This window comes from Myotis lucifugus, unplaced genomic scaffold (assembly GCF_000147115.1).
Source record: "Myotis lucifugus unplaced genomic scaffold, Myoluc2.0 scaffold_531, whole genome shotgun sequence".
Taxonomy (NCBI): Eukaryota; Metazoa; Chordata; class Mammalia; order Chiroptera; family Vespertilionidae; genus Myotis; species Myotis lucifugus.
Window position 1 is genome coordinate 49116 of NW_005871579.1, and position 20809 is coordinate 69924.

The 20809-nt window shown below is 48.9% G+C and overlaps 1 protein-coding gene across 1 annotated transcript in view; it reads left to right on the forward strand.

Moving 5' to 3' along the window:
- Positions 1–775: 775 nt before the first annotated feature.
- Positions 776–20809, forward strand: part of REEP1 (receptor accessory protein 1) — a 42487-nt gene continuing 22453 nt past the window's right edge. The window contains exons 1-4 of the mRNA XM_023745306.1: positions 776–847; positions 9988–10064; positions 10887–11007; positions 14035–14148. Coding sequence (XP_023601074.1) covers positions 9997–10064; positions 10887–11007; positions 14035–14148 — 303 coding nt within the window. The 5' untranslated portion in view covers positions 776–847; positions 9988–9996. The remainder of the gene's footprint in view (positions 848–9987; positions 10065–10886; positions 11008–14034; positions 14149–20809) is intronic.

The window sequence follows — 20809 nt, forward strand, 5'->3', positions numbered from 1 at the left end:
TGATGGAGCTGGGGTCTGGTGAACAGGCATGTGAACCAGACACAGAAGTGGGGGAAGATTCCAGAAGGAGACGATAGCCCAGGCAAAGGCCGTTGGGGGGGGGGGGGGGGGGGCGGTACGAGGTGGAGAGAATGAGGTCAGGTGGGGCTCTGCCAGGCAGCCCTTAGAGGCAGGGCTGAGAGTCAGATTCCTTAATGACCCAGTGCAGCCCTGCCCGCGGGCAGAGAGCTGCTGCCCAACAGTCACGCTGGTGTTAATTTTGCTTCTTCGTCTTAAGAGCAGCGAGAAGCAGGTTAATGCGGGTGGGGATGCGTGTGGCTTGGCCTGCGTGGATTTGCAATTGGAAAGCTGATTTCCGGCCGCAGGATGCTGAAATCAAGCAGGAGAGGCGTGAAATTAGAAGGAACTTTTAGTGAGCCGGGTTTCCGTGGTGAAGGAAGCCCACAGTGCCTGCCGCCTGCCGCAGGCTCATAGAGCATCTGGGGATTAGCAGCAGGAGAGGAAGGTCTGACCTTTAATTTCAGTGTCTTATGTGCAGGTTGGCTTCCCACCCCACCCCATTTTTGGCTTCCATGACCCCAAATCACCCTTGTAGGTTGTGACAGGAGGTCCCGAAGCACATCCCAGCCAGGAGCGGACTCAGGGCATTCGGAAACCATAAGTCAAGCCCACGGCAGCACTTTCCGTAGCTGAGAGAACGGTTCCTGCCATTGAAGACAGACATTTCCCATCATGAATGAAAATCACATTTCTCTTTCTCTCTCTTCCCTCCAGGCTTATATTTGGCACCCTTTACCCTGCATATTACTCCTACAAGGCTGTGAAATCAAAGGACATTAAAGAATATGTGAGTAGCACTTTGGGGAGTGAACTGGGTGTGAATGGGCGGGAGGAGGTGGGCGCTCTCTGCTGTGGGCGCTGGCAGCCGGCTGAGGAGTCCCTTCATCGCTCTCCTCATGAGACCTACGTGGTGTGGCCCAGGAATCCCCTCCCCGTCGACACTTCCTCTTTAGAACTAGAGTGCAGAAGGGGGGAACGCAGGGGGATACAGCGAGAGGAACCGAGGTCCCCAGTCTACCACATGCCACTGTGTGGCCTGGGCTGAGTGGCTTCACCTCGCTGAGCCTGTTTCTTTGTCTGGAAAACACTGTGTAGACCAGAAAGCACTGTTATTGGGAGACAGTCTAGCACCAGGGGCAGGAGCAGGGATCCTGGGCCCAGCAGACCGGGTTCAGCTCCTGGGTCTGCGACTCAGGCTCTATCCCACCCCAGTTCTGTGATTCAGATGCCCCAGGAGGTAAGCCCTGTTGCTTTATAAGCTTTTAGAGGGCGGGAGTTGTTCATTATTCTACAGCTATTACCCCACAGCACCTAGCAGAGGGCAGAGCACGTGGGAAGGGGCTCCATGGTTTGGAGGATGTATTGCTGTTGAGTGGATTTGGGAGCCGTGGTCACGGCCCTAGATGTGCTGGGCACCTCTAGACAGAACCATCAGACCACCCCTGACTGACAGAGACCTGCAGGGGGCGGGTTGAGGGAAGGAGAGAGACCCAGGTCCAAGTACAAAGGATGTGGATTTTGTCAGCAAGAACCTGAAGTCAAGTCCTGGCTCTGGCATTTGCTTGATGCAATGCGTGGCGAGAAGCTGGCTTCCAAGAGCCTCCTTTTCTTCAGCTGAACTGCGGGGTGAAGAGCAACAGCTCTGACCCCAGTGTCATGAGGGACAGAGGGTCTTCGCTCTCCCTCTGTGATTCAGAGGTGTCACTTGGCAACTTTGTCAGGTAAAGAGGGTTGGAAACTCAGAGAGGGTTGGAAACATCATTTCCATTCTCGGATACCCCAGGACAGTGGTTGGCAAACTCATTAGTCAGCAGAGCCAAATATCAACAGTACAACGATTGAAATTTCTTTTGAGAGCCAAATTTTTTAAACTTAAACTATATAGGTAGGTACATTGTTATTAACTTAATTAGGGTACTCCCAAGCTGGCCTTTGCTAAAAACGTCCTCAATCTGATTGAGGTACGTTCGCTGAGGTCGACCCCTTCTAACTCTCCCATCCACACTCGTCTTGTATACTTGTTTCATCTATCTCCTTTCCGAAAACCGACTTCTGTACATGGGCCACGAACTTTCAATCGCACTGTACGTGCGCGCCCACACGTGGTATTTTGTGGAAGAGCCACACTCAAGAGGCCAAAGAGCCGCATGTGGCTCGTGAGCCGCAGTTTGCCGGCCACTGCCCCAGGACATCCTTATGATGAAACCAGCCACCTCCCAGCCAACTGCAACCAGCATTGACCACCCTCCCCTCTCGGTTTCCTAGAACTGCTGGCCCAGGCTTGCCTTTGCTACTAGGCCGGGGGTCCAGACGGGGGTGGGTTCTCCCCAGAGACGGGGAACCTCTGAGCGTGAGCTGTAAATAGCTGTTAAGTTATAAGCACAGAAGCTCATGAGTCTCCGTTGACCTGGCACAGGGGGGAAGCACGAGGCAGCCTCTTCCAGGTCTCCCTTCCAGCCCAGGCGCTGGGCAGCTGTGCCAGGTGAGGAGGCAAAGCTGGGGTCACCGTGGTTCAAGGCCTGATCTGCTTTGCAGGGGCAGAAACTCAGCTCTGTCCGCTCTTCTGGGAGAGATCAAAGCCTGGTAAACTGTTTTGCTCTGACCAATCTCACAGGAGCCTGGTTTGTCACTAGAAGGGCAATTCATAAATTTAGAGTGAAACATATAACTGACAAGCAGAGCAGCTGTGTGGGTTGGCTGGTGAACACGTGTTTTTCCCGAAAGGAAAGCTTGAGAATAAAGATGAGACGGTTTCTTGGCAAAAATGGAACTGGAAGAAAGGAGCTGAATAGTGTTAGGGAGACTGGCACGCTCACACGTGTACACTCGCTTCTCTTCTCCTTTTGACCATGGATCCATTTGTCCAGGAGAGAAACCTGGGAATTTCCTTGTACCTGCCTCTCCCTCACCACCCAGCCGTGCACACACCTGATTGGTGATGACGTCCCTAGTCCCCTAATAATCTGTCAGACCAGGTCTCTCCGTTTCTGCAGCCACTCTCTTAAGCAAGGTTGTCATCATTTCCTCCCTGGAATGTTGCAGTAGCCTCCTCTGCTAGTTTTTATTGCTCCTGTAACACATGACCATGAATTTAGGGGCTTAACACAGGCAAGGCTCTAGGGGAGAATGCACTTCCTTGCCTTTTTCAGTTCCTGGAGGTGGGTCACCTGCATTCCTGGGCATTCCTCTTTCAGGTCCACTGTGTTTCATCCCTGAACATCCTTCCATAGTCACATCTCCCTGTGGCCACCGCCGGGTCAGGGTCTCCGCCTTGAAGTACTCATGGGACACAGTGGGCCACCTGATAGTCCAGGACGGTCTCCCATCTGAAAGTTCTTAGCTTAACGACTCTGCAAAGGCCCAATTGCCGTAGACATACTCATGGGTTCTGGAGACGAGGATGAGGACATCATTTGGGGGCGGGCAGGGGCTAGTGTTTTGCCTACCACACTCCCTAATTGGTTCTCCTGCCTCCTGTCCCTCGTCTCACACTCTGCTGTCTATAATATAGACTCTATATAACTTCTAGAAGCCTTTGAACAGTGGGAATACTCATTTCAATCCCCCGGGATCCTCGCCTGCAACATCGAGAGCGGACCCATTATACAGGCTTGGACACCCTCTGTCTTGCTCCTCCCTACTCTCCAGCCTCTTCTCTACAAGCACTGAGTGCTCTCCGTCCCATGCTCAGTGTGGCCTGTGGACCAGAATGAGCAACATCACCTGCGAGCTTGTTAGAAACAAAGACTCTCGCGTCCTGCCCAGACTTCCGGAATGAAAATCAGACCTTTTACTGGATCCTCCATTTGAGAAACACTGCTGTCAACATTCATAGCTTCTTATGTCTTTCCAAACGCACTGCACTTAAACAGAAAGAAACTTATGGGAATTTGGGAATTCCTAGGACAAACTAGAAGGCTGGGGGGAAGATACTCAAATTGGGGAGGATCCCAGAAACCTGGTGACAGGTCAACTTATGCCACAGGAAAGGTCTGGTTAGGAAGCTGCTGCCAGTATCGTCACCGTGGACACTGGCTTCTGGCTGCCTGTGCCTTTGGAACAGTCTGTGAAGATTCAAAACCCTGGCTAGGGGCATTTGATTTTTTCCAAGCCTAGATAATAGGCCTTGCTGCCCAAAAAGACAATCTCAAAATTAGAAGGCTTTGGATACTGGTAATAAACATGTATTTTTTACATATTACATATAATTATATTCAATAAAATTTATGATGTTTAATGAAATTAAAATACAGTATATAATATGACTGTATTATACAGTCATATACAATATATATATTTCCATTACAGTTACTTGTTTGGTTGCCCAACATTGACATCCACTCCTTTACCCAGGTTTTGGCTTTTAAAAAACCTTCCAATAAGAATTCTGTGCAACTCATTTACTTGTTAGATCCAAATTTCTTCAGCTGAGTCCAGCTGCAGGTCCAGTACCTCGCTTCCTCTGGCTTTGACAGGACCTAATCTTAATATTCAGCACTCTAAAAAATTAAATGATCGAGTGAACCACCCATATACTCTATTAGGGGGAGACGGAGAATAAATAAAATTAGTTAAAATATTTAAATCTATACATAACAAAAAAATGAAGAAAATATTGGTAGAAGCTACAGTCCTTAGTCATGCAAGCGGTCATAAGTTCATAACTTGTGTTTATGTCTTTTGTTAAAAGATAATCTTTAAAGGGTAAAATCACGACTCTTGTACAAATATAAAATTAACACGCGTAAAAATTTTACGTAACTCATTAATTAATGAGGGAACCAGTAAGCTGCTAAAAACACATCAAAGGAGATTCCAAAGAGCAGACACATAACCAATCAGGAGTGATGAAATGAATTATTTAAAAATATTCAACTGATTTCTTGGGCAAATGTGGAAATCAAAGTTGTAAACTAGCTCATAAGACATTGAAAAACATGCCACCTGTGGGACCAGGGTAATTCAGAAGGTGCTCTGGGCCAGTGGTCGGCAAACTGCGGCCCCTTGAGTGTGGCTCTTCCACAAAATACCACGTGCGGGCGTGCACGTACAGTGCGATTGAAACTTCGTGGCCACACTCAAGGGGCCAGAGAGCCGCATGTGGCTCGAGAGCCGCAGTTTGCCGACCACTGCTCTGGGCAGTTCCATCGTACATCCAGCATTTTTTCCTTTGCTTCCTTCTTCCACCATCTAATGCATGCTCCCTTTGCCTCCGGTCAGAGCTTTGGTTCAGTAAGCAGCGGTTCTCAACCTGTGGGTCGCGACCCCTTTGGCGGTGGAACGACCCTTTCATGGGTCGCCTAAGACCATCCTGCATATCAGATATTTACATTACGATTCATAACAGGAGCAACATTACAGTTATGAAGTAGCAAAGAAAATAATTTTATGGTTGGGTCACAACATGTGGAACTGTAAAGGGCCAGAAGGTTGAGAACCACTGAATTAGAGCTTCCTTATCCAGGGTGTGGCCTGAATCTTCATTCCTGAGGAACATGAGGCTTTAGTAATCCTGCCTCTGTGAGTCATTGACTTTTACCTCTGAGTGAGACTGTAGTCGGAGATCCCCCAGGACCGTTAACTTCCTCCCCTGCACATTGTGTAGCAGCAACCCTGGTTCCCCGGACCATCAGGATCAGTCACCCCGTCGAAGCCCCTAAGTCCCTTTATTATCCACTTCCGAGTGGCATGGTGGTCCTGAAGTGGTCAGGTCTAGTCTCTGCTTCTATTTCATTGGAACCAATTGTATCCCTGCTAGAAGCACCTATCCTCCAGGCACTAAAATTATTAAAAAGTAGAACTCAGAAGTGTAGGGTTGAGAAGCAGAAAGGCTGTGAGTCAGACTGTTACGGCACCTCTCACAGACACCAGAGGTGTAAGTTATCCGACAGCCCTGAGTCAGAGGGGGAGGCTGTCCCATCTCAGTTCTTATCTGCTCATATGAATGAATCCAAACAAGTGACTCCAGGTCATTGTGTTGTGTTCAAGTGAATTTATTAAGAAAGTAAAACATGCAAATTTATTAAAGGAACAAGGCAAGCAATCATCCAGCAAAAAAGTGTGGATGGGCTCTCTCGGCTAATCTGAGGAGCGAGTGGGGTGGAGGTTTCTGCCTTATATATGTTTCTGTCTATAAATTATAAATCTCTCTGCCGAGTATCTTGGGTACAGATGAGTTTTCAAGGTCCCCCTTTCACTTTGTTGTGGCTTTCCCAGAATTTGTGGGAAGCACCTGGCAGTTTTATCTTGCCAAGCCCCAAAACTGATGGCTTGTTTGTTTAGGGAGTGAAATAAACTCTTTTTTCCTCCCCACTTCCCCTCTCCTTTCCTGCTTTCTCTACTTAGAGAGACTTTTAACCATTTGCTCTCAAGTGTCTTTGGTTTTGGGAAGATAATGGCTTGTTGTTTACAAACCAGCTGCAAGCTGTCCAAACTGCTTGGCCTTGTTTAATTTTCTTGCCTCAGTTTCCCTATTCCTCCTGCCCTGGAATGTCCCTAGCTTTTTGCTACGCTGTAACAAGACCAGTGAATCTCAAACTTTAACATGAGTACAATGAGCAGAGGATTTCATTAAATACAGATTCTGATCCGTAGGGTCTCAGGTGGAGCCTGAGATTCTGTATTTCTAACCAGCTCCTCCATGATTCCGATGGTGCTGGTCAGGCACGGGCTTTTCACAGATGTCTGCAATCTGGGGGTCCATCCACATAGTTCCAAAATGTGATCACGGCCCAGTACCAGTCTCAGCCATCCTTCCATGTACCTCATGGTATTGCCAGAGCCTTACCTTGTATTTTAAAGTGTACTTGGGATTTGCTTTAATCGGGGATGGTGAGGCATGCAGACACAGAAATGACTGTCATGAAGAAAGACGTTTTTACTCACAGCTCCTTAAAGGTGGGAGGCCCAGGACACCTCCAGGGCCAGAGCAGGTGGGCCACAACCTCTGCTGGTTTCTGCGGGGAAGTCAGGTAGGGCAGGGTAGTCAGGTTTAGGGTTGGCTAGCTGGAGTAATTTCAGCAGGTGTGGGGTGTGGGGGCTGCCCTAGTTGCCTTGGTACCTGGCCTGGGGTTATTAGGGCTGGGGAATATTGGCCCACCTGTGAGCGCTCCTATGGGCTCTGGATTGGTCAGTTTGCATATGAAAAGTCCACCCGGGGGCACGTCTTTTTCTCTTTTCAAGAATTGTCTGGTCCTGGGGAGGGAAGTGTCTCCGTAATCAGCAAGGCCTCAGATGCCAAGCATCAAAGAGTGCAGAAAATAAGAAAATAGTTCATACACCTGGTGGCAGTGTAGGTGCATTACCTCAGGACATTGCTCCTTCCAGGCCCAGTGCACTGCTCAGAGTTCTGCCTGTGAGGGAATTTCACTTCCTCATTCTCTCAGGGCCACCGGGCTATGCAGCTGTCCACTGTGAGCTCCTGCCAGCAGATGGTGCCGAGGCAGCTGTAAACCAGGCTCTAATCGTTGCTTTCTCGGTCATTAGGCATAGGGAGTGCCCTGGGAGGCCGGAGCGGGGTCCAGATGCAAGAGGGAGTGTGAAGTACTCAGGAAATAGGGTGACTGATATAGGGGAGGATCCAAGGGTGAGGTGAGGCTACAGAGGTGGCTAAGCCTGCTGCCTGCACAGCCCATGCGGCGGGCTCTTGCAGGCAGCCAGGCGCCCTGGAGGCTTCCTGATGGGTCCTGGTGTCTCAGCCCATCTCTGTGGCTCATGGAAGGTCTCTAGGCTCTGCTTCCCACCCTCCTGCTATGACCTAGGATCACAGCTTCTCCTATGTCCTCACTGCTGGGTCCTGCCCCGATCAGTCCAGAGGGACTCCCTAGCCCTGCTGTCAACTCTTCATTCCAGAGTTGCTCCTGGTCTCAAATTGGCCATAGCTCCCTCTCTCTCTTCTGGACGCTGTCCTGCCCATGCTCTCCATGTCTTGCAGGAAATTTTGGATAGAATCCCTCAAACCTGGCAACTTCTCTTTCATACCTTGGGAAGAATAGCCATCATTTGGTTACTCTGTGGTTTGATGGGGGAAAACATTTCCTGGTAGTTTATTTATGGTTTCCATCTCTGAGCCACCAGTATTCCATTTACCTTTTGAGGCTCAGCGAATCATTCTCACACCGTCCTTTCTGCAGGAAAGCATTTTAAAGAGAAGGGGTTCATGATGGAAACTTCTTCAGGCTAACACTCAAGCCCCCTCACCCCCATGCCTCCTTCATCTTTGGCCATGGCCCCACTCTCCCTCCTGAGATTAGTTCGGTCTTGCCTTTCCAGAGGCCTGTTGGGCATGCTTCTTGGATGTCTCCTGGGCCCTCAGACTGCCCTCGGGTTCTTGGAGCTCAGCCTCTTCTCCCTAAATTGACCCTTTATTTACTTCCTTGCTGGTGTGAGTGGCTCCATGTCACACCATGCCCCGACTTCAACAGGCCCCTTTCCTCCCATGTGTACCCATCATCTATTCAGCCAGTACTCGTGGCTTGAAACCATCCTAATTCTCTATTTTCCTTGAAACCATCCTAATTCTCTATTTTCTTCCCAAAAAGCCACGTAGGCCAGTATTTCCCAAAGCATATTATTCTCAGTCTTTTTAAAACCATCCTTTCTTTCCCATTGACAATGCCAACATTCTAATCCAGTCATTCAAGACATACTCACTGAGCACATACTGTCTGCCAGGAGCTGTTCGGGGTACTAGAGCTACAGTGGTGCAAAAATAACTGGCCTCCACTCTCAGGGAACTTACAATCTAGTAAGAAAAGCATAGCAATAAGCCGGTGCTTTCAAAGCAGAACGTTCAGTGTTAGGACGGGAGCATGTATGACACTGCGGGAGAGAAAAAGGAAAGTGCACTTACCCCAACGTTGGACACTTCCTAGAGGAAATGGCCCAAAGGCTGAGATCTGAGGGCTGAAATACGGAGGCAAAGGAAGATGCCCTGTTCAGGTTCATTATAACGAGTGGAAAATTCAAGCAAGTGTGGGTGAGACGGAGGGCTTTCTACGGAGGTAATGAGGGTCCGGTTCATGCAAGGACGTGTATAACATTTTAAGGAATTTGGGATTTATCTTAACAGTAAGGGACCATTGAAGACTTTAAAAGCTTGGAAGGAGAATCATCAAGTTTGGATTTAACAAGACCATTCTGACTGGAATATGGAGGACAGATTGGGAAGGAGGCGGAGGTAGAGACACCAAGCACAAGATGGTGGCAGTCTGATGAGTTCATGCTTTTGGAAGATTGGGATGGGGATGGTTTGTAGCAGCGGTCGCCAACCGGTGGTCCGTGGACCATTGGTGGTCCGTGAGGTCCGAAAGGCTGGTGACCGCTGGTTTGTAGGATGGGTTGGGGAGGGGAAAGCCTAGAGACAAGGGAAATGGGAGAGAGGGGACCACGACCTCAACTCAGGGTGAGAGGCAGTGGAAATGGAATGGATGCTCATGTGGGAGAGATTTTTAAAAAAGATCTAGTTTCTGCAAGAGGCTGGGGATGAGGGGTTTCTCACAGGAGAGGGTCTTAGGTGGCCAGTGAGGATTATCACCACTCCGTCCCAGAGAGACTGGCCTTGCTACAGCTCATTCCCGGGTGTGTCTCTGTGAAGGCCTGGAAAGTTTACTTGGAAAAATTACCTGAGTGAATCCTGAGCCACTCCTGGTCCACAGGCCTCCGTGGCTCACCTGAGGGCTAGTGACGGTCACCTAGGGTCCACCTTGACCTTGAGCCTGGGTCAATCGTGGAAACAGCCTGTTTGCCTCCAGCCCCAAGGTTTGGAGTGGAGCCAGACATGAGCTTGGGAAGGATGGGGGGGAGTGGGATAGACAAGCAGCAGCACTGCCTGGACGTGCCCCAGCATCTGGGCCTTTTCTTCTCGATGTTGGGCAGCCTTTCACCCTTGACCTTCTCTACTAGCTTTGTTACTTTTTCGTTCAACAGGTCAAATGGATGATGTACTGGATTATATTTGCACTTTTCACCACAGCAGAGACATTCACCGACATCTTCCTTTGTTGGTGAGTACTCCAAGAATTGGGACTTTTCCCTCCTAACGATGTTCTCTTCTGGCGCTGGCTGGCCTCCTGCTGTCTTCCTGCTCCTTCTCGGAAACATCAGGGGGGATAGTGTTTGTCTTATGAACTCTTTCCCAGGAATATCGGCATTTCAGTCTTGCTGAATGGAAATCCTGTCTGCTTATGGGGTGAATAAGTGAATGGTGTGCAGGATTCAGACTCCAGAATTGTATGTTACCTGTGCCCTTTCTTTGGGTACCAAAAAGATAAGCTCTGTTTGCCTGCCCTTGACTGGAGTAGGCTGGGTAGCACCCTCTTTCCTGACAAAACTTAGGCGCCTGTCCCTCCCTCTTTTGGGGCTGAGGGGAGGCTTTTATTCTCATAAAAGATTCTTTGTCTGCCCTGCTCTGCTGGACATCCTGCAGGTGCGTGTGCCTTCTTGGCCGCCAGTGACAGTGTCTGGGTGAATGGCACCCAGGTGGCCTGAGCCTGCAGGCTGGGGCTGGATCGCCGGCTCCAACAGAAATGAGCACAGCCGGGCAGGGGTGCCAGCTGTTGCCAGGCATGGCATGGGGTTTGCTGAGAGAACCTGGGTCCTGGCTTGCTTTGGCAACAAAAGAAAACACAAACCAGCTGTCAGAAGAGGCTGCGGGCTCGAGCTGGGTGTGCATGTGTGTGCACACCTTCCTGGGTGGGGAAAGGCGGAGCTGGGCCTTGCAGCCCCGTGCAGGCAGGACAGGTGTCTGTGCCGGGTCCGGCCCTTCCCAGGCCCAGGGCAGCATTGCCAAGAACCTAATGGAATGTGTATTTCTCATCTCTCTCCAGGTTTCCATTCTATTACGAACTAAAAATAGCCTTTGTAGCCTGGCTGCTCTCTCCCTACACAAAAGGCTCCAGCCTCCTGTACAGGAAGTTTGTCCATCCCACGCTGTCTTCAAAGGAAAAGGTAATGCATGCTGCTCTGCCTTTCACTCCTTCCAGCGAGTGAAAACTCTGAAAAGTGATAAATAAAAAGGGCAGATTATTTTATTGCAGAAGACCCTTGATTGGCTCTTATTTATCCCTAACAAATTGTTCCGTCTGGTCTTTTTTTTTTTTAAGTCTATTTTTCTGACATATTTAGAAATAGTTGTGAAATTCTCAGAAAGATATTGTTTGTCATTATTTATTGTAAAACATTTTCATAAGTTGAAACAAAAGACAGAAAAGATTCACTCATAATTCCACTCCCCAAACAGAATTTCCTTCCTTTTATCATGCTTTGCCTTTTGCAGACATGATTTTTGTTTTTTTGTTTGTTTTTTAATCCTCACCCGAGGATATTTTTCCATTGACTTAGAGTGGGAGAGAGAGGGAAAGACAGAAATATCAATATGAGAAAAACATATTGATCGATTGCCTCCTGCATGAGCCTGGAGGCCTGCACCGGTGAGGAGCCTACAACCGAGGTACGTGCCCTTGACCAGACTCAAACCTGGGACCTTTGGGTCCCTGGGCTGACGCTCTATCCACTAAGCCAAACCGGCTAGGGACAGACATGATTTTCACATAGACTATTAAAATTACTTTTAAAACTTAACATAGGCAGGAAAACAGAAGCATTGAGAGGTTAAAAGACTTTGACTTGTACCCAGGTAGCTACCCAGGTAGCTTCTAATAGAGACTGGAATATAAAAATTTCTGTTTGCTTTATTGTTCAATGATGAAATGCATGCTATCAATGAAATACCTGTTATTTTGGTAATTACCAGTTGGTAAGAATTCATGAGAACAGTAATCATAATTTGTTTCATGATCTTTACCTGTTGTGTTTGTTTTGCTTCAAAGTACTTTACAAACATCCTTAAAATAAAAATTTAAAATTTTTCTAATGTCAGAGATGGGGAAAAATAAGTTTGATCCCTGGCCCTGGTCAGGATGTGTGCAGAAGGCAACCAATCAATGTGTCTCTCTCACTCTGATGTTTCGCTCTCTGTGTCTCTCCCCCTCCTTTCCACTCTCTCTAAAAATATCAATGGAAAAATATCCTCAGGTGAGGATTAACAATAATAACAAAAAATTAAAGAATTACAGCTTACATCTTTTGAAAAGTAACTTAATTCTAGGTATTTATAAGATAATGTCACTATTTATGCAATTATTTTTTGTTTAACATCTCCACTGAACCTAATTTGTCAAATTTGCTTTCAGTGGATTGTTCTGTTGTTTTTTTAATATTTCAACCATAATGAATGCAAAGTCCATTAAAATAAACATTAATTTGTCTTACTAACCTGTTTGATAACTTTTTTTATGCATACCAGTCTTCCTAACCTTTCTTTAAAATAAAATTTTAAGTGCACCAAAAAAACTCAAAAACCAAATAATAACATAACTTAACATAGGTACAGTATTTGTATTCTGAGATCGTAACATGTTTTTGCATGTACCATAATTCATTTTTACTTGGTCTTCGTAATGACCAAGTGAACACCACCATGCGTGGAGTTTAGTTTCTTCTTTTGACTTATTTTTTTTACTTAGAATAAATTCCCTAGAGTGACATTATTGGTTACAAATTGTATAATTCATAATTATATTATGTGACTTTCTAAACTGATCATGTGATAGGCTTCTTTGACATGAAACAGGAGCATTTTGGTGGCTTTCTATGTTCATCTGCATTATTATGAAAGTGGAATTCTTTGGGCTTCTAGGGAAGGCTTTGGGGAACATGTCAGTGGGGTGAGCAGGCTACATAGACATCTCTGAGAATCCCTCTAGAAGCGATGACATGGCACTTCTTGCCTCACCGGGTGGATTTTGAGGAGTGGCGAGCCCACTCCTGACCTGGTTATCCAATCCCTCTTCTACCTTCCTTTCCCTGAAGGCTGTCTCACCCTGCAGCTGCCACTGTGATTTCATTGAGGTGAAGGCAGCTGACTCCTAAGAACTGCCCAGAGTCACTTCCAGGCAGTCAGGGTCACAGGGACGCTGACTGTGGTGACTTCCTGGGGAAGCCAAACAAGGAAGGAGCAGGGGTTGACTGCCTCCTGCACCTCCAAGCAAAGGACATGCACGAAATGTGCTGACCCGCAAAGGAGACCGAGGCCACTGTCCCTGTCTCACCGGACCCTGAAATGAGCCAGTGATGACACAGCAGCCATTGTATGAAACAGAACCACTCCATACACACACACACACACAACTGGAAGGAATAAGCCAGAGTTGATTCCAATGGGAATGAAACCAGGATTTTACTCTGTTTTAGTCACGAAGGCAACCTCGTCCTCTATCCCACCTCACCTTTACCTTGGGGCATGATGCTGAGGTGACTTCTGATTTCTGCCTTTATTTCATTACCTGCAAAATGATCTGCCTTATCAACAGAAATAACACCCATCTCTTTCTATGTCCTAATCCCTCCCGACGATAAACACATGGGGAGCTGTTAGGATAGGGTACAGTGTGAAATAGCCATACAGTCATAGGATTTCAGAGCCGCAAGGGCCCAGTGCCCAGAGGGAAGGAGGTCTCCGTGTCCTCACGGGTGTCCGCCCTGTGTCAGACGCTTCACGGGGTGACCTCATGCCACCCTTACTGTGCTCCCCGAGGAGGTGCTATCGCTGCCCCGCTTTTCAGAAGACAGAACTGTGTGCCAGGGTCTGACAGCCAACTAGTGGTGGGTCGGGGGTTAGACACTTTATTCTCTGCCCCCCAGGGTCCTTCCGAGGCTCAGAGAGTGGCTGTGTGTAGCAGGGTCAGTCAGTGAGTGGCTGTGTTTCAAAATCCCCTTTTCCATTCCCCTGCACCTCCTCTGCCTCTCTCCCTCCCCCCTCACATTTACTCACACACACACCCAAGGTGCCCGTGACTTCAGCCCCGGGGGGAATCGTGACTGGGCAAGGTGCCAAGCCCAGGCCCCAGGAGAGGGAGAAAGAACAGAGATCCTCTGAACCCTCCCGCTCAGTGTGTCTCTGTTTTCCTTTGACAGGAAATCGATGATTGCCTTGTCCAAGCAAAAGACCGGAGTTACGACGCCCTTGTGCACTTCGGGAAGCGAGGCTTGAACGTGGCGGCCACAGCGGCGGTGATGGCTGCCTCCAAGGTACCGTGCTGGGCCCTGACCTCCACGCCGCATGAGCGTCTCCATCCCTCCCACTTGCCCTGCTCACACCCCTGCAACCTGCACAGGACAAGCTGAGGACCAGTCGGTGGTTCCTTATCCTTTTGGGGGGTCCCTTGAAAATCGAATGGAAAAAATGGTGAACCTCGCCCCCAGAAAATGGCTGGTGCGCGTGCACACACAACATACACAATGTTAAGAGGTTCCCTGAGCCCCTGAAGCTCCTCTGAGGGTCCCAGGTCAATACCCTCTCAATTACTTGGAGCTCCGGCCTCCCTCGGAGAAATAGAGGAGGGAAGGGAGGGAGGGAGAGCTTCTCTGCAGCTTCCCAGGGTGCACTGGGAGGGTCACCTAGACGCAAGCTAGGCAGGCGGAGGCTCCCCCAGCAGCCCCAGGCTCCAGAGGAAGTTGAGTGGCTCAGACCTGGAGGGCGAGGATACGTGTAACAGCAGCAACGAGAGGTATCAGGTGGGGGAGGTTGGAAGTAAGCACTGGTCTTGTGGGCTGTTGTGGTGTAAGCTTTACTTCTCTCTTCCATCCAGCCTGTTCGCGGGTCCTCTGTGTTCCTTCTTGGTTTCTTCTCGCATCACTTTCTCCTTGTCGTTGTGTCAGTTCCTCAGCATGTGTGTGGCCCTGAAACATTAAATGGGTAGATGTTTACTCTCCGAATAAATGCAGCAGATTGTCCTAGTTTTCCTGGTGACTACCCCTCGCCCCAAATCCACGTGTGGGGATGCGAGGTGTACTAGCAAAAGGAAGCTGGTCCTGGGTGGCGATGTGAGGGCTCGTAGGCAGAAGGAAGTAGAGGGTTCGGAAGAGGGCGATGAATGCGGATCTTGGTGCTCCGGGGGCTTTGAGAGGAAGGTGTGGCGGAGGGTGCTGACAGCCAGCTGGATCCGCAGACTGAGCGGGACTCTCTGTGCCCTGGTTCAGAGTGACGCCCATTAGCAACAATTCTGGGAGACAGACTCAGCACCGGGACCGAGTGTCTGTTTGAAAAGCACCTTCCACCTGAAGTCAGGGAGCTCTGCACACACAGGCTGGGGGAGAGAAGGAGACCCAGAGGGGATGGCTCCCATTTCAGAGGAGTGGCTCCTCTGTAACAGAACTTCGTACCACTGGTACCCAGGGGCCTCGCCCAGCTTGGTACAGCAGCTGCTGCCGGGTGATGGCGCCCAGGGAGTATCTTTGGAGGGAACATTCCGCTTTGGTGTCCCAAGGAGATGTATCAGGATTTATAAAGAATTCCAAGATCTTTCTGTTTGCGATGCAACCGTTTTGTGCTTTTATTTTTGAGCTGAAAGAAAAGAGAACTCAGAATTACTAAATTCTGAATTCATCAGGCCAACTTTACAACATGAAGCTACAGAAGCCTTCCTTCAGCTCTTCTCCCTGCCCCACCTCCTCTGCTTCTGAAGCCTGAAGGAAGATGGGTGCCTGCTCCTTACCCAGCTCAGAGCATAAACGTGGTACATTATCAGGGTGGCTCAGTACGGGCCACCTGTCCACTCAGCCACTGTGTGTAAATTCTCTTCTGATGGTGAATTTGTAGGGCCATCCTTTCCCAGGTCTGCCTCAACTGGAGCTGCCAGTGTCTCGGTACCATCTTGGCCAGTCACCTCCGGCCATCTGACCTCCTGGGGAAGCCCTGAGCCCAGGCCTCCTGCTAGGCACCTGCAGCTAACGAACCTGCAGGACGCTCCAGACCAGGGGTCCTCAAACTACGGCCCGCGGGCCACATGCAAATACAAATATTGTATTTGTTCCCGTTTTGTTTTTTTTACTTCAAAATAAGATATGTGCAGTGTGCATAGGAATGTGTTCATAGTTTTTTTTTAAACTATAGTCCAGCCCTCCAACGGTCTGAAGGACAGTGAACTGGCCCCCTGTTTAAAAAGTTTGAGGACCCCTGCTCCAGACAGTCAGAAACTTGTCTCAGGAAATAACTTCTCCTAGTTCTTTCCAGATGGACTAACGTTGTGAGGGATGCCTGCCTCCTGCGGAATTGGGCTTCAGAGGAGAAAGTTTTCTGCCTTTGGGAGGCTTTGCTTTTTGTCTCTAAATAGAAATGTCTTGAGAGAAGAAACAAATCTTCTCTTCCAAAAATAATGCCCTCTATTTTTGAAACAGTTTACTTTTTATATTTTTGCTAAAAAAAGAAGTAATCTCCAATTTGGCTGAGGGGCACATCAATGGTTTCCATAGCAACAATGCATCACTCCAGACAGGGGTCAAAGGACAAAGACTCATTAAGGGGTCGAATTTAGCTTTCCTGTCCATACCACCTGGGAAGCTTTATTTTTCATTTTTTAATAGATTCTCAGATGTGTTGAATCTGAATCTCAGGCGGTTGGCTCATACATCTCTATTTTTAACAACTTCCCCAGATGAGTTTTTAAACAGCCAGCTCTGTGTGGGTCACTGCCTGAGGCCCCATCCAGAACCATAAATGCCCAGGTGACTCAGGTTAAAACGTGAGTCTCTTTAGCACTTTGCTCCTTAGGAGCATTAACCTTGATAATGAGAAAGCCAAGCTGAACAACCCTGTTGGTTCCCCCAGGGGAAGAGTCAGAGCAATCAGTGGTTGAGCATGGACCTGTGAACCAGGAGGTCAGGTTGATTCTCAGTCAGGGCACATGCCTGGGCTCAAACCCCAGTGGGGGGCGTGCAGAAGGCAGCCGATCAATGAATCTCTTTCATCATTGATGTTTGTATCTCTCTCTCCCTCTGCCTTCCTCTCTGAAATCAATACAAATGTATTTTTTAAAAAGACACCCTGCCTAAGTCACCCATGGCTAGGATGACCACGTACTTTAATGTCCAAACCAGGACACATCTGAGAGTGGAAGGGGTGCTGTGAGAATGATGCTGGACAACAGGTTTAACTCGGCCTGTCCCAAGCACACGGGGGTTGGTGGTCACCCTGCTCATGCTTCCATTGTACATCTCCTCGACCCTGCCTGTCTCTTGCCAGAAAGCACTCTCAACTCACAAATCAGTTCTCACTCTCAATACCGATTGTGTTTAGCCACACGGATGCAGGAGAGAGTGGGAGGTAAGCGAACGACTCTTCGTTTGAAGGGATTAAAAGGAGGCTGGGACCAGTGACTGGGTGAGGGTCACCCCTCCCTTAACTTCTGCTCTTTTTTGCATCCTTGGATGGCTCCCTCCGAGGAAACTGCCCTGCTTACCTGGAAAAATAAAGGGCTTTGGGCTATACTGCCAGTTAAATTTTTTTTTCCCTTATAACTTTGAGCCCTGAACCCTTCCACTAAAAAAAAAAAAAAAAAAAAATGAATGTTTGCAGGGTTTTTGTTTGCATCACCGTGAAGTGTGAAGAAGTTTTTTAAAAACCATATCATTGTACAAATATAAGTTGTTATTATTGTTAATGTTACATTAGAACTGGAAATGCTAAAACAAACAAAAAAATGACACACGGGAAATTTCTCCGCAGGCCTATGATCCCTCATCCCACCCCAAGTTTTCCCTCGGAGGAACCCCTGTCCCTGGAAGTGTTGTACCTTTTCTGTGTCCTCCCTGGGGACACCCTTCTCCAGCACCTTCTAAGTGTCCCGTCTCTGACCGCCTCCTTGCCTGGACATCAGCTGTTTCCTAGCCTGTAATTACACCCCCAGGGAAATGGAGCCCCAGGTCTCGTGGAGACCAGACTTGGAAATCTCTCTCCCTTTTTAAAAATAATGCTCTGGAAATTCATTTATTAAGCAAAACACATTCTCTCACAAACAACCACAGTGAAACCCATTGATCAAGACCATGAGGTTTCCGGCCCCCTTGTCCCCCTTGAAACTTGAACCACATCTGAGGTCTCTTCCACCTGCCCAAGTCCCAGGCCTGGTAAACCGACCTTGCTTTCCACTTGTCTCAGAACTTGAAAAATAAGGCTTCGTTCCTGCCCCCGGGAATCCCCTCTCCAGAGCAGTTGCATTGGTACCAATCCCGTTATTTTTATTTATTTTTAAATATATTTTATTGATTTTTTTACAGAGATGGATAGATAGAGAGAGAAACATCAATCAGCTGCTTCCTGCAGTCAGTAGGGACTGCCGATTTGCCCGCAACCAAGGTACCTGCCCTTGGCCGGAATCAAACCTGGGACCTTTCAGGCTGCAGGCCGACGCTCTATCCATTGAGCCAAACTGGTCAGGGCCCGATCCCGTTATTAAAGTCATGTGTTGAAGACCGAGGCTCTAAGTCAAGCGGGCATTCTGGGAATCAGGGATCTTCTTCCCCAGAGTGTGTGAGGTTTCCCCCCTAGAATCAAATACTGCCCGTTGGGTTGCCAGCTTCTGGAGGTGAGGGGCTCTGGATTCTTTTCCTTTTTTCTTTCTTAGAAAACAAAACCAAACAGTGCCCACTTGTTTAGTGTTGTTTAGTGTTGTACTGCATAGCTGCTTGTTAAACCTTGATGATTGATTTGAAGAGTAAACCTTTTTTATTTCTCCAATCCTGCTCAATGTGGTGACCACTTGCCACCTCTGACTATTTACATTCAAATTACTTATTTTTAAGTAAGCTTAAAATCCAGTTCCCCAGTCCTTGGACGCCATTTCGTGTCCTCAGCAGGCGCCATGGCGGGGGCTGGCACAGATGTGGATCTTTTCACCCTCGCAGTTGGCTGTCCTGGCAGCACTGCTCCACGCCCTCAGTTAATCCTCTGGGTTCTCTTTGCCGCGCCTTCACCCCTTCGCCTGCAGTGCTCTGTCCTGACAAGGAGGCTCTGTGTCTGAGGTTCACTGGGAAAACAGGAGATGGAAACTCAGCCTATCGCTTCCCCTGTGGTGTAGCTTTCATTTCTTCCTCCTCTCCCTGGTCTGGTCCTGGTCCTGCTTTCTTCAACACCGTGACCATGACCTCCACGGCTCTGACTTGCCATCCAGCTCAGGCACTTTGCCTGCAGTAAGGCCAGCAGCCACCAGGGGGTAGCCAAGTCTCAGTTGTAGTCCTAGCATCGGAACAGCTGGGTCCACGGAGAAGTGTTTTCTCACTCATTGTTTTATTCCTCCTCAATTTTGTTTTAAACATACAACACATTCTACAAAACACTCAGTTCACAAATCAGTTATCACTCTAAGAAAAGAGACCTCAGAATTACTCAGCACAAAGGGTTAAACATTTAAAAAAAAACCTCTCCCTCGCATCCTCTCGTATCCATCACTGCTTTAGCTAAACCTCTTGTTTTAATAAAATGCTGCTGTAACTTTATTTTTGGAACCAGAAGCTCGTTCTGGGAAGGTCGTGAGCACAGTGATTGAGGCTCTGGCCCAGCGGACTCACTTGCCCTGGCCCTTGCTTTCTTCCTGCAGAACCACCTGTGTGTGCAGGTCACCAGCGGGCGGGTGTCGCTTTTCCTTTTACAAAGCCTCCCTCGTGCTTAGAAGGTATTTTCAAGGAAGAAGAGAAGACGGCTGTCCCCTCCAGGTCCCCGGGTCTCACTGCTGTGGCTTCACACCCTCCAGTGACCAAGGACGACAGGAAGCCTCACGCTTGTCCCTTCACCCCCGAGGGCCGTGTCCAGCCCCTGGCTAGCTCCCATCAAGTTAGCTGCCTTCTCTTGTAGCTGAAGACCGTGTGCCATAAAGTTAATATTTGGAATTCACCACGGCAACCGGTTTTAAACACGAAGATTATCTAAACTGTCGTGGACAACCTGCTGAAAAAGTTTGGAAATATTCCCTACCCTCTCGCCTCCCACACAAATGAGCTTCCACCCAGCTTAGCACACGCTGAAGCGGAACCAGCCGGACCTCACCATGCGGTTCCGCCACACTCCCCTTGTCATTCAGCGCCCCGCCATCTGGATCCCTTTCCCTAAACGTTTCTCCTGGGAACATCCCCTCTCCTCACTCCACTCGGTGGGTGGCAGGGGGACTGACACGCACAAAGCCCAGCGTCCCAGGCCGCTGCGGAGGGAGGGCTGGACTTCAGACACAGGTGCTGGCCTGACATCACTCGGCCCTCTCTGTTCCCTGCTGACCCGTGGAGATTATATGTAGCCGTGTGCATCGGGCGTCAGAGGAAAGAGAGAAGCCTGGTTGAGCCTCGGGGGTCTGAGGAAGCACTTTTAGGATCACATGTGAGGGGAAGAGCTGTTTCTTGGCTGCGATGATGCGGCAGCTTCTTGGTCATCTTGTCCTTCCTGACACTTCTCTCCCTGAGTGTTGGGTAGGATTTCTCCCCGGCTCTCCTCTCCCTCCCAGGGCCACCAGCTGTCACCTGATGCACCTGCTTCCTCCCTTCCCTCTTCTCCTCACCCTCCCTTCTAGCTTGGACCATTGCAGTAGCCACCCACGTGGTCGACTGCTCCTCTCCCTTCCCGTTTGAGGCCTGTGCAGTCAGAGCCCGCGCCCAGCCTCCTGTCTTGTCCCTCCTTACCTTTGGCTCTTCTTGGACTGCCCTCACAGCACCACTGTGTACTATTTCTGGAATTTTCTCTTCCCTGCTCATATTGGTTCTTCATCTGCCCCAGTTTCTGCCTGTTTGAAATTCAGTCCACCTTCAAGGTCAGATGCTGCCTCACAAAACCTCCCCTGATTCCAGGTGGAACTGGCCTCTCTTACTCTTGTGGTCATTTATATTCGTGCCTTATCCTCCCCAGTGGGTGTCAGTAAACGTTAAAGGA